The sequence below is a fragment of the Podarcis melisellensis genome, assembly GCF_964234715.1.
Source record: "Podarcis melisellensis genome assembly, chromosome: 6".
Lineage (NCBI taxonomy): Eukaryota > Metazoa > Chordata > Lepidosauria > Squamata > Lacertidae > Podarcis > Podarcis melisellensis.
The window spans coordinates 69,111,587-69,125,716 of NC_138538.1; the positions used below are offsets into that span (position 1 = coordinate 69,111,587).

General features: G+C 47.5%; 1 protein-coding gene and 1 long non-coding RNA gene across 2 annotated transcripts in view; both read right to left on the reverse strand.

Annotated features, from left to right (window-relative positions):
• The window catches only part of COL24A1 (collagen type XXIV alpha 1 chain), a 170,831-nt gene that overhangs the window by 4,639 nt on the left and 152,062 nt on the right, over positions 1 to 14,130 (reverse strand). Inside the window, exons 54-57 of the mRNA XM_081914077.1 lie at positions 9,311 to 9,346; positions 9,193 to 9,219; positions 1,650 to 1,715; positions 301 to 469 (exon numbers count right to left, since the gene is read on the reverse strand). Of these exons, the coding sequence (XP_081770203.1) occupies positions 301 to 469; positions 1,650 to 1,715; positions 9,193 to 9,219; positions 9,311 to 9,346 (298 nt within the window). The remainder of the gene's footprint in view (positions 1 to 300; positions 470 to 1,649; positions 1,716 to 9,192; positions 9,220 to 9,310; positions 9,347 to 14,130) is intronic.
• Positions 9,589 to 13,855, reverse strand: LOC309371556. Its single transcript, XR_014169193.1, has 2 exons — positions 13,647 to 13,855; positions 9,589 to 12,747 (listed from the first exon to the last, which is right to left on the reverse strand). It is a non-coding gene; the product is annotated as an uncharacterized lncRNA (long non-coding RNA).

The window sequence follows — 14,130 nt, forward strand, 5'->3', positions numbered from 1 at the left end:
AGGCTGAGAGACTTCAGAGAAGTATGACTAGCCCAAGGTCACCAGCAGCTGCATGTGGAGGAGTGGGGAATCAAACCTGGTTCACCAGATTATGAGTCCACCACTCTTAACCACTACACCACACTGGCTCTCCAACCATAGTCACCATCCAACTTAGAAACAGTACCTCAAACTGGCCAACAATGCCCAGATAGGTGAATTAAACACAAAACCAAGTGCATTGTAGATTGTGTATGGTCGCTACAGATATGATTAGGATTCATTTCAGAGCAATTAATAACAATGGGGGGGACGACTTACCATCAGACACCTTACGTTCACAGTTAAGCAAATCCCTGCAGATACGTGCTGGGTTATCTCGAGTTCCCAGAGGGTTCTTAATACTGTGCAGTAAATTGCTAAGGTAATGTAATGTTTTGAATATCTCGGCACTGTGATCCAGTAATGTTACTTCAGTGTTTTGGTAGCTCTGCCAAGGGGAAAAAAACAACAACAATTGACATTTTATGGCATCACCAAAAAAAAATGCCTTAGTACCGAGACACGGCCAAATGGCAAACTGGATCATAAAGCTGGATTTTCAACGTATTCACGAGAGATACTGAAAGTTACACTGAGGTATAAGATATGTAATAAAGAGGGAATTTATTTTTTTAAGTGAAAGTGATTCATATATGCCGAAAATCTACACATGCTATTCAAACAAGTATACCCCAATGACATTTTTGTCTTTGAAAGACAAAATAGCTAATCACTATTCTAAGGCAATAGCATGAGATCCCACACATAATGGCGCATGGAAGGAAACAAGAGACTGGATGCTGCTGCTGCAGTAAATAGGAATATTGCTTTCCCTTTCAAGGAAAAGAATAATAATATTAATAATGCAGATTTTCATTCCTATCCTAGAGAGGGCAATAAGAATTGTGAAATGAAGAAGGGAAAGAAACCACCACTTCTTCAAAGGTTAGATGGGTGCTTTGTCCCTTAAAGTAGGTTGAATTAATTTAAAAAATAAATAAATCATCAAATGGCTCAGGAATGACATAGGCACAGGGGTTGAGATATTTATTTAACTATTTCACACAGCGATCGTAATGGTGTGCGCCTGTTTGGAAAAACAGCGTTTCCCAGTAACCGAACCTTGTGGTCTGATTTCTGACAAATTGGGAACTCTCTGCAGAAGAACATCATTTCAGCCCCCTACAACGATGACTGACCCCACAAGCACATTTATTACATGAACGGCAGCGACGAAACAAGTTCTGATGGAGTGGTAAGGTCTGAAGAAAAGCCATCGGTACATTTTATAAATTACGCTTTGCACTGTGTGCATATCTCAAGTTGCAGCCTCACAAAAAAGACAATACTTCATTCATATAATGTGTTTCCAATTAAGCAGACCGCTATTGCATAACGTTCTGAGCATTTAGGCCAGAGGTCTCAAAGACTCAGCTGCAAAACGTATTCTCTATATCCTGCGGTGTTTATATGTACAGTTTCCCCCTCATTATTCCCACCCCTGCCAAGTAGTATGATATTTGTAAATGTGTGGTGAATTAAATATTTGTGAAGACATACAGCTTATCAGTGAAGCGACTTTTATAACATGTATATATGTGACAAGCGAAACATGCAAATATTTTTACCTCCATCTGTAATGCAGTATTGGAATCAATCAAGGCTTGAATAGCAACACTGATGTCAATCTGCTTCTGTATATAATCAAACATTTTAATATCAGCAGCATAACAAACAAACCATAAGAACATCAGAAATTAATTACGCACATTCTTTGGCTCCTGCCACATAATTAAAATACTTATTGCCAAAGAGTATTAATATTGCTGTTGTTGTAAAAGGGATTATTATTATGACCGGAATGCAATTCAAATTAAAAAGATTTTGGAATGCAGGAATAAAGAAAATCGTCAAACTAGCAAATCTAGCATGCCACTTTATCTAAATTATATAATTTGGTATTTGAATGATTGGTATTAATAATTGTATTAGAAATTGTTATAATGAGGCTGTAATTGAAAACTAATTTTAAAATATTATAAAAAAATAGATGGCTCTTTGGGGGAGGGAGTGCAGAGAGTGAGCTAATTTTACTATAATCTTCCAGGCTTCCTTGCAATTCCTACAATTGCCATTTCTATGCTTCAAGGTAGTTTGCGCCTTGCAATGCAGGGAGCTGCCATAAATCACACATTAAGGCTTGTGGTGAAGTTGTGACTGAGGACTGGTGGATACTGGTTAAAATGAGCAAAACGTGGCAAAGAAGGGAGAAAGGTTTTTTTTAAAAGCATGAAATACTTTAGGTGGACACACTTACACAATACTCAGAGTAGATGCAATGGACTTAAGTCAACCATGATTCACTTAAATCCATCGGCTTCAATGGATCTATCCTTAGCATGGCTTAGTCAGATATCGCCATTTAGGAAGGATCCCTAGGAACAGCATGATGTGTAATATTTTATAAAGACTCAAGATATACTGTATTTTTCGCTCCATAGGACGCACCCGACCATAAGATGCACCTTGTTTTAGAGGGGGAGAACAAGAAAAAAAAAATCTCCCCCTCTCTGCTCAGCGCCCCTTCAGCGAAGCGGCAGGAGAAACTGTTATGTAGTGTAGTTTCACCCTGGGCCAACAGGGGGATACTGTATATAGTTTTCACTCAGGTCTGTAGATAGTTTTCACTCAGGTCCGCAGCAGTTATTTTAGGCGGGAACTCTGGGCTGTGGTTGTTACAATGTTGACAGCCGGCTGCCTATAAAAGCAGGCCGGCTGAGCTGTTTGCAGTCAGTTCTATTCCAGCTACAAAATAAAGAGCTACTTGAAGAAATCGCTGTGCCTGCTGCTATGTCAACCCACAACTTAACACTGGCGACGAGGATGGGATGGATGGACATCAGAGCACAGCCAGATGCGGCCAGCCTCTGAACAGAGCGAAATCACTGAGCGAAATCACTGGGCAGAACCAATTCAGAGCTGACTGTTCTGGCTAGAGCACTGTCTTCCATCCATCGCCCTTCACGCCGGCATCGGAATCATGGCTTCACTTGTGCCTCTACTGCCGTTTGCGCCAGCCTCTGAATCATGGGACTCCTACCTCGCTCGGTTCGACTGCTACCTCCAAGCCAACGAGCTGACAGCAGTATCAAAGGATCGGAAGCGGGGCCTATTCCTCAGCCTCTGTGGGCCTGAGGTGTTTGAGACGGCCCGAGCATTGGTTGCGCCTGAAGCAGTCCAGGCAACACCATGGGACACGATCCAAGAGAAGCTCCGCAACCACTATGCACCAAAGCCGTCCAAGATTGCTGCCCGCCATGCGTTCTACCACCGGAACCAGGCAGAGGGGGAGTCAATCAACAACTACACCACCGCCCTGCGACAGGCTGCAATGCACTGTGAGTTCCGAGACTTAGACGATGCCCTGATGGATCGAATCGTCTGCGGGGTCCGGGACATCCATCTGCAACGGCGTCTCCTAGCCAAGCCAGACCTCACGCTACAGAAAGCCATTGAGGAGGCTGTGGCCTCAGAAGCTGCTGAACGCTCCGCCCAGGAGATCCGCAAGTCCAGCAGCCCGCGTCTTGCTAGGGAGCCAGTTCCGGTGCATCATGAAGAGGCCAGCAGTGATGAGGCATCCTCCAGTGAAGACGATGACGTGCACCAGACAAAGCGGGAGCGCAGGAAGTTCCAACAGAAGTCCAAGGGCCAAGCGGAATGTGCCGGCTGCGGAGGCAACCATTCCCGTGCCAAGTGTCGATTCAGAGACGCCATCTGTAGGAAGTGTTCCAGAAGGGGCCACATCGCTAAGGTCTGCCGATCGGCTCCGTCTGACACCCCCCCTTCATTGACTCGCAAGTCCAAGTCTTCACTCCAGTCTGCCAAGGAAAGTTGTTTCGCTCTCACCAACTGCCACTGCCCGTCTGGAACCACAATTGGCCAAACCGACTCGCCTACGCGACGCAAGCTGAACGTCACGGTGCTCATTGAAGGAGCTCCATGTGACATGGAGATCGACACCGGGTCTGCCCTGTCCATCGTGTCATGGAGCACCATCAAAAGACTGGTACCCAGAGTGTCCAAGAGGCAACTCAACTCCCACCGCGTACACCTGAGAGACTACCAGGGAAACGACATTCCCGTGGTAGGCGTTGGCCGGTTCCGGATCGCCTTCAAGGATTTTTCGGGCCTGCTCCGGTTGGTGGTGGTCGAAGGTCAGCGGCCAAGCCTCCTAGGGCTAGACTGGTTTGATGCCCTCGGCCTGGAAGTCACCGGCATCAACTGCATCTCTAACGCAGAGACTGAGGGTCTGGTCAAAGACTTTGCCGAGGTTTTTGACGGCACCTTGGGGCAATATACAGGTACGCCCATCTCCTTTAGCCTTGATCCACAAGTCGCCCCCATCAAGCTAAAGCCACGCCGGGTTCCCTTTGCTCTCAAGGCTAAGGTGGACGAACAACTGGACAAACTGATTGCCCAAGGAGTTTTGGAGCCGGTTGACCACGCCAAGTGGGAAACCCCCATCGTCACGCCTGTCAAGCCAGATGGGTCGGTGAGAATCTGCGCTGACTACAAGTGCACGATCAACAAGGCACTTCAGCAGCACGCTTATCCGGTTCCTGTTGTCCAACACCTGCTGCATTCCCTGGGTGAGGGTAAGGTCTTCGCTAAGCTGGACCTTGCCCAAGCATATCAACAACTGCCAGTTGATGATGCCACTGCTGAAGCCCAGACGATCGTCACCCACCGGGGGGCATTCCGTTGCCGCCGGTTGCAGTTCGGGGTGAGTGTGGCTCCTGGAATCTTCCAAAGCCTTATGGAGCGTCTCCTGCAAGGGCTTCCGGGCGTGGTACCATATTTTGACGACGTCTTGGTGTCTGCAGACTCACACCAGCAGCTGTTCGAGCGCCTCCGTGCCGTGCTGACCAGGTTCCAAGAGGCCGGGCTCAAGGTAAAGAGGGAGAAGTGCCAGATCGCCGTTCCACAGGTAGAGTTCCTGGGCTATCTTATCGATGCCTCCGGCCTTCACCCAACCACATCCAAGATCCGCGCTATCCAGCAGGCCCCCACCCCAAAGAACAAAACGGAGTTGCAGGCATTCCTGGGGCTGCTGAACTTTTATAACATGTTCCTGCCCCACAAAGCCACAGTGGCTGAGCCTCTTCACCGACTCCTTAGCACTAAGTCACCTTGGGCCTGGGGTCATCGGGAGACAGCGGCCTTCAACGCGGTCAAGGCTCTCCTTTCTTCAGACAGTGTGCTGGTACAGTACAGTGAATCCAGGCCGCTGGTCCTTGCCTGCGACGCCTCACCTTTTGGCATCGGTGCTGTCCTTAGTCACCGTTTTCCAGATGGAAGAGAAGCACCGCTCGCCTACTTTTCCAGGACACTATCTCCGACGGAACGGAATTACAGCCAGCTCGACAAGGAGGCATTGGCACTTGTGGCTGGAGTGAAGAGGTTCCATGAATACCTCTATGGCAGGACTTTTGACCTCATCACTGACCACAAGCCACTCCTGGGCCTCCTCGCCGGTGATCGTCCAACTCCACCGGTCCTCTCGCCACGCATGCTGCGATGGACTGTTTTCCTGGCTGCCTACCACTACCGGCTCATCCATCGCCCGGGGAAATCGATGGGCCATGCCGACGCCCTCAGCCGTTGCCCTCTTCCAGCATTTGTGGAAGACCCGGCTCCAGCTTCATCGCTCCTTCTGATTGAGGATCTTCCGGCAGCGCCTGTATCAGCTACCACTGTGGCCTCCGCGTCTGCCCAGGATCGCACCATCAGCCGGGTGCTCAACTGGGTGTGGAGGGGGTGGCCACAAGGGCCTTTTGCATCGGAGTTCCAGCCCTTCGCAACCAGACAACATGAACTCTCAGCTCATCGCGGCTGTCTGCTGTGGGGAGACCGCGTCGTGATTCCCCAGGGACTCCGTCAGCGCGTCCTGGAGGCTCTGCACGTTGGCCACCCGGGAATTGTCAAAATGAAGGCATTGGCTCGGTGTTACGTCTGGTGGCCTAATATGGACGATGCCATCACTGCCTGGGTGTCCGCCTGTCAAGCGTGCCAAGAGTCGAGGCCTGCACCACCGGCAGCTAAGGGACACACCTGGGAGACGCCAAAGACACCCTGGTCGAGGGTGCACATCGATCTGGCTGGCCCCTTTCACGGCCGGACCTTTATGGTAGTGGTGGACGCCTATTCCAAATGGCTGGAGGTCGCCCTGATGCCCTCCACCACTACCGAAGCTGTCATCCGGGTGCTGCGAGGCCTGTTTGCAACGCATGGGTGTCCTGATGTCCTTGTCTCTGACAACGGACCGCAGTTCACGTCAGGCACCTTTGAGCGGTATCTTTTGGGACTGGGCATCCGCCATGCCCTAACGGCACCCTTTCATCCATCCAGCAACGGGCAAGCGGAAAGAATGGTGCGCTCGGCAAAAGAGGCACTGGCGCGCCTGGACCGGGGAGACTGGCATGAGCGGGTCGCCGACTACTTGTTCGTGCAACACATCACCCCTCATGCGGCCACAGGGAGGAGTCCTGCTGAACTGCTTATGGGCCGCCGCCTCAGGTCACCGCTCGACCGGCTACACCCGGACTTTGCCGTGGCTGAACCCCCAGGCTGTGCCAACGCGCCACGGTCATTTGTCCCAGGAAACCAGGTCTTTGCCCGGAACTATGTGGGGGACATTCCTTGGGTGCCAGCCACAGTAGTGGGAGTCACTGGACCTCGCTCGTACCAGGTGGCACTCGAAGATGGACGCTTGTGGCGACGGCACATAGACCAGCTTAGGCGCAGGGTTGGAAACTTGGACACTACCGAGGTGCCCCCAACTGCGCTTGCAGCTCCAGAAGAGACACGTACAGATGGCGAGGCCCCACCTACACCTCCCTCGCAAACTGCCAGCGTGGAGCCGAACCAAGCCGCTTCAGAACAGACTCAGACCACTCCACTTGCGGAGGCTCCACCCACAGCAGCGGATCCAGGGGAGTTGGTTCCAACGCCACCTAGGGTCGCACCACAGCCTCAGCAAGAACTGTGTGGCCCTCCGGACTTGGCTACCAGTCCCCGGCGGTCTGGCAGAGTTTCCAAGCGCCCAACTTATTTAAAGGACTATGTTGTTGGACATGTATCACTGTTGGTCTAAGTATGGGAAATGTAACCGATATGCTTTTGTGCCTAATTGAACCATTACGCGTAGTGCTGTATATAAGGAAACCATTACGATTGTAACTAACACCTTATCTCGGTGGGGAGGGGTGTTATGTAGTGTAGTTTCACCCTGGGCCAACAGGGGGATACTGTATATAGTTTTCACTCAGGTCTGTAGATAGTTTTCACTCAGGTCCGCAGCAGTTATTTTAGGCGGGAACTCTGGGCTGTGGTTGTTACAATGTTGACAGCCGGCTGCCTATAAAAGCAGGCCGGCTGAGCTGTTTGCAGTCAGTTCTATTCCAGCTACAAAATAAAGAGCTACTTGAAGAAATCGCTGTGCCTGCTGCTATGTCAACCCACAACTTAACAGAAACGGAGCCCCTTCCATTTCTCCTCCCGCTTGGCTGAAGGGCGCTACACAGCTCTCCCTCTGTGCTGAAGCCGGGAGAGTCTTGCTCTCCCGGCTTCAGCAAAAGGAACCCGAAGCCTCTGGAGCGCAGCAGGAACTCGTGCTGCGCTCCGAAGGCTTCAGGCGGCTATCCCTGACTCTCCTGGCTTCAGCGAAAGGAACCTGAAGCCTCTGGAGCGCAGCGGGAACTCGTGCTGCACTCCGAAGGCTTCAGGCGGCTATCCCTGACTCTCCTGGCTTCAGCGAAAGGAACCTGAAGCCTCTGGAGCGCAGCGGGAACTCGTGCTGCACTCCGAAGGCTTCAGGCGGCTATCCCTGACTCTCCTGGCTTCAGCGAAAGGAACCTGAAGCCTCTGGAGCGCAGTGGGAACTCTCCAGGCTTCAGGGGGCTATCCCTGAAGTCTGGAGAGCGAAAGGGGTCGGTGTCCACACCGACCCCTCTCGCTCTCCAGGCTTCAGCGAAAGCAACGCGAAGCCAAGGAGCACAGAGGGAGTGTTCCCTCTGCGCTTCGGAGGCTTCGCGTTGCTATCGCTGAAGCCAAGGAGCCTGCATTCGCTCCATAGGATGCACACACATTTCCCCTTAATTTTTGGAGGGGAAAAAGTGTGTTCTATAGAGCGAAAAATATGATACCTTATACACAGAACATGAAACAAGTGAAAGGCAAACCTTTCTAAGCCCTGATGCACCTCAAGGCTACAATCCTAAATGCAGCCCCATGAAAGTAAACATGTCTAGGAGGAAAAGTAAATGACCCCTGGATGGTTAAGTGCAAAGGCGACTCTGGGGTTGTGGCGCTCATCTCCGCTTTCAGGCCGAGGGAGCTGGTGTTTGTCCACAGACAGCTTTCCGGGTCATGTGGCCAGCATGACTAAACCACTTCTGGCACAATGGAACACCGTGACGGAAACCGGAGCAGCACACGGAAACACCGTTTACCTTCCCGCCGCAGCGGTACCTATTTATCTACTCACACTGATGTGCTTTTGAACTGCTAGGTCGGCAGGAGCTGGGACAAAGCAACAGGAGCTCACTCTGTTGCGGGGATTTGAACCGCCAACTACACCGCATTGCCCCTGCTCAGTGGGCAGACTCCTCCAGAATCTCCTCCTAGGCATGCTCCATTGAAAGGGATGGTGGCTGGGCAAGATTACTCTTGTCCACCTCCCATTCATTGTTCTTATTATTTATTAAATTTGTATACTGCCCTTTATCCAAAGATCACGGGGCAGTTTGCAACATAAAAATACAAAAACGAGAACACGAAATACATCCCTCTCCCCAGGGAATGTTTGTCTGGCATTTTCAATACCAGGCCTTTGGGTGATTAATGCCTTTTAAATGTGTTTGTGGGAGGTGGGACTATTGGGGTTTTTTTTATAAAAAAAACTATTTATTTGTGTTTTATCTGAATTTTTACCTTGTCAACACCCTGAGATATTTAATGACGGACGGTATATAAATCTTACAACAACAACAACAACAACAACCTAATACCACCACCCCTTCTTAATAGTGACTACAAAAGTTCTAGAGGATAGTGCCCCAACTCTTTTACAATTCAATGCTGAAACCATCATAGAAAACATATCCAACTTACTCTTGGACCAGGTGGCCCTGGTGGACCCTAAAAGGTAGGAGAGAGGGGAACACCATATAAGAGTGGTTCATACAATTATGCAGTTATGCAAACTTTAAAATAATGTATATTCACTTACAGGTGGACCTGGATGGCCTCGTGATCCTTGAGGTCCCTGAGTAAAAAGAGATGATAAAAATGCATGAAATATAGTTTTTCTTTTTTAAAAAAGTAAAATAAATCTCTATATACCACCTTGGAATGAAATGCAGTTTACAAAGAAGACTGACATGTTTAATGCATATATTAAACTAGCTGTAAAATGGACCAGGACGACAAAGGCTATTCTCTACTAGCTATGACCTACACAAAGATTTCTTAGTGCACTGTAGACCATTTGCCTGAGTTCCTGTATACTTTTTAAAGAGAGTCTGTGTACTTTTAAAAAACTGAGTAAGCTTTCTGTCGAAGGTGTCAGCCCAATACGACTCAATTACTGAAGTTCTCTGTTTATCCAGTCCTACCCTCTGTGAATACTGTGGGTGCATTTAGCATTTTAAAACGGTTTAATAAAGGATTTAAGGCATGTCACGAGCAAGCAATTCTACGTATTTTTCGACCAGCCAACCCATTAGTCAAAAAAATATCATTTATTAAAATTGGTATTATTAATTTATTAGTCACGTATAATGTACACTGTGTGTGTTTTTCAGAAAATTAAGCATGTCATATAGAGAAGCAACACCTCCCCATATAATGTCTACATGCTGTGCCTTGGGATGGGTTGAATCCATTGGTTTGGGTCCTAGCCTCCAGTGCAGCTTGCTCCATCTTCCCGGAGACAGATATTGGAAGATGGCTGTCATATCTCGTCTCACTCTCCTGTTTTCCAGGCCACTGTTGTTTAGTCGTTTAGTCGTGTCTGACTCTTCGTGACCCCATGGACCAGAGCACGCCAGGCACTCCTGTCTTCCACTGCCTCCCGCAGTTTGGTCAAACTCATGTTGGTAGCGTCGAGAACACTGTCCAACCAGTTTTCCAGGCTAAACATACCCAATTCCTTCAACCGTTCCTCATAAGGCTTGGTTTCCAGACCCTTGGTCATCTTGGTCGCCCTCCTCTGCACACGTTCCAGCTTGTCAATATCCTTCTTAGACTGTGGTGCCCAGAATTGGACACAGTACTCCAAGTGTGGTCAGACCAACACAGAACAGAGCAGGACTATGACTTCCCTTGTTTGGGACACTATATGTCTGTTGATGGGGCCTGGAATAGCATTAGTTGTTTTTTGCTGCTGTATCACACTGTTGGCTCATAAAACCATAGAATTGTAGAGTTGGAAGGGACCCTGAGAATAATCTAATTCAGTCTTCTGCAATGCAGAAATATGCAGCTGTTCCATACCTGTCCCAAACCTGAAACCTTGGCGTCATCAGCACCACACTTTAATGTTAAACTTGTGGTCCATACTAAGACCCCTAGATACTTGCATAGCAGGGGGTTAAACTAGATGACTCTTGGGGTCCCTTCCAATTCTACAGTTCTTTGATACTTCCCCTCAAGTCTCCCCCTTTTCTCTTCCTCCTCTGTCAGTCTTATTTTCTCTGTTTATCTATCGCCTTCCCTGCTACACCAGTTTCTCTTATCTGCTCTGCCTCACTGTTTACGCTGCAGAAACCCAAAAATGATTGTCTGTACAAGCATCGCAAGGCTTCAGAAGCCTCAGTGTCACTCTGCAGTCTCATTTCTGGTCTGTCCAACCCTATTATGGGATAGGACCACCCAGGATGCAGCATGGCAGTTGGCTGCAGTCTCTGTGCTCTCCAGACATAGATACAAACCATAAAACAAAAACCACAGAGAATATTTAATAAAATTAAAATAATAAAACCACAACACTGCAGGTCAGTAGGTGGCAGCAATAGGGCCTTTCCTCTGGACTTGCAATGCCATTGAACTCAAGAGAAGAATAATTTTGCCATAGCTTTGCTTTGCAGGCTCTTCCACAGGTCCAGAACAGGATAGCTATGTGATGCGGAGTATGCAGCATAAATTTAAAGAACATGGCTTTCCCCTAAAGAATCATGGGAATTGTAGTTTGTTAGGGGTCCTGGGAACTGTAGCTCTGCAAGGGAGTTAACTATATTTCCCAAGATTCTTTGGAGGAAGTCAAATATCTGTTTTAAATGTATATTGTGTATGCAGCCTGACTTTCTGAGAAGAGAGATAGGTTTGAGATATATTATACCTCTTATAGAACTCTTGGGACCTCCATTATAGTTTGTTCCCCTCTTCCTTGTATCCAGCCTTTTCAGAATCAGTTACCATTTTCTGACTATTGATGTACTTGGTCCCCCCCCCCCAAAAAAAAATGTGAGCAGAAGACTACAATCCTGAAACTCAAAGAAGCATGATCTTGCTGTTTCTGCACTGCATATTTTTTGCTGTACACTCTCCTTGTCAGTACTGAACTGGCAAAAAATATTGTTTCCAGGAAACACAGTATACTTTTGATTTCTTGTTTATTCATAGGAAAAGAAGGCTACCCCTTTCTTATTTATTGTTTTTAATTGCTCTGCTCAGAAATCCTAATACCATTCCGTGTTAAAAGTAATCGGGCATCTAGGAAGGATGCCAACAGTTTTCTTTGCTTCAAAGCAATGTGTTCAGACTCAGTACAGAGCTGAATGAAAATTATTTGATGTCTGTGAAAATACATGGAAATAGAACTTTCACCCTGGCTGTAAAGGCATAGCTAATTGCTTTGTGCTGCCAACAGTCGCATTCCCCTTTTCTGACAAGTGGCTCACGCAATGAATTCGTGATGGAAGGAAATTGCTAATTGCCAGCGGTGCACAATTTCAAAGGCAAAAAGAGTACTTAAATGACACAGAGACGCCTATTTTCCACTGAAACGCCCTGGAAAGATCCATTAACAGGAAGACATGTTTATGTGACAGCAAAGTAGACTATCAGGCAAAAAAGAAGAAGAGGAGGAGGAGGAGCATCTTCGGACACTGAACATCCATAAAAATATCAAGAACACAGAAGAATTTACTTCTGGTAACCATGCATGGAACATGTCTGCTGCTGAAAACGCAAACAATAACGATCACAGAAACCAGTGATTGTTTTGAAGGTTAGCCACGAACTTGAAAGTTATTAGGACCAGACTACTGCGGGTTCTTATATGGGAAAGACATTGGGATGTACCATGGTTCCAAAAGGTCTCTGATAATTGCTTTGCTCTCAAGTAAGATTGAGCTGCAAGGATTTGGCGTTGAAGATGACATTTCTGAGAAAGGAAAAAGTCTGTACTCTCTGGCCTATGTTGCTCCATCCCTTAGTACTAAAATAAATCTCAATAAGGTCACTTTACCAGGGTTGGCCCAAGACATTTTGCTGTTCTAGTCATCTATGCTATGATCCGAGATAAGTGTCTCAAGACCCCTGAACAAATCTTGAGTTTCACGGGTTGCTTTTAAAGTTGGGCTGGTCCTGATCTTCACTCCAGTCACTGCAGTGACAACAGAGTTCATGATTAGTCCGAGTGCTGCTGGCTGCTGGACTTAGCTACTATTGAAATACTTTATTGTACAACTCACTTGTACAACTTGTATAGTGAGATTACACGAGCACCCCCCACTCAGCTCTCTTAGTCTTAATTCCCCTCGTTTACTGACGCACACCCACCAAACCTGAAAGTCAGTTGCCCTGTTGTTATCTTTTCATTCAGCAGCCTAACAGCCCACGGATAGAAGCTGTTCTTTACCCTGTTGGTGCGACTAATCATGCTTCTATATCTTCTGCCTGAGGGCAGGAGATCAAGAATGTGCAGGCCAGGGTGTGAATCATCCCTCAGAATTTTCCTCACTCTCCTGAGGCAACGTTCTTCCGCTATTTCATCCAGCGGATTCACGGGACAGCCCATAATATCTTGTGCTGTATTCACCACCCTCTGTAGGCACTTCCTATCAGATGATGTCAAACCAGCATACCACACCATGATGCAGTATGAAAGGACACTTTCTATTGTTGACCGATAGAAGGAGATCATCAGATGTTGTTTGACATTGTCCTACCGCAATACTCTGAGGAGATGGAGTCTCTGTTGGGCTTTCTTAACCACCGGGGTTGTATTTATTTTCCAAGTAAGGTCTTCACTGAGATAAACTAGGAATTTAAAGGAAGAGACTCTCCCCGCACAGCCCTCCCAATGTACAGTGGGGCTGGTTCTCCTCTCTTCCTCTGAAAGTCCAACACCATCTCCTTTGTCTTGCTGATATTAAGGTGCAAGTTGTTCCCTAGGCACCATGTAGATATTTTTTGGACATCCTCTGTATACGCTGATTTGTCTCCACCTGTTATTAAACCCATTATGGTGGTGTCATCGGCAAACTTAAGAATTGCAGTAGATGAATCAGATGATACACAATCGTATGTATACAATGAATACAGGTAGGGAATGTATTAACATATTCTGTGAACGTATTAACAAGCATCACCTAAAGATGCTCTCAACAAAAAGCCCATATTACTACACTGCAGCTGCAAGCATAACTAATATTTCTGGTGACATTCTACAATTCTTGGCTACGCAGAGGCACATCTATCTATCACTTGCACTTCTGTCCCCAGAAGCTATGTAATCATGATGTTGCAGGAAGCAATGTAGGTGAGTGGTAGAGTATATCCTTTGCATGCAAACCCCCCAGGTTCAATTCCTGGCATCCAGGTAAGAGCCCTGCCTAAAACCCTAGAAAGCTGTGGCTGATCAGTGTGGAGAATACTGAACCAGACAGGCTAGAGAACTGACTCACTGTAAGTGCATAGATTTCTTTCACCTGAGCAGCTGGAAAAGATGCAGATAAACACAGCACACAACGTCTTGAAAACAATGAGTTAGTAAGGAAGTTATGATCCCTCCCTCCAACTTGGTACGTTTGCAGGATGTGGGTG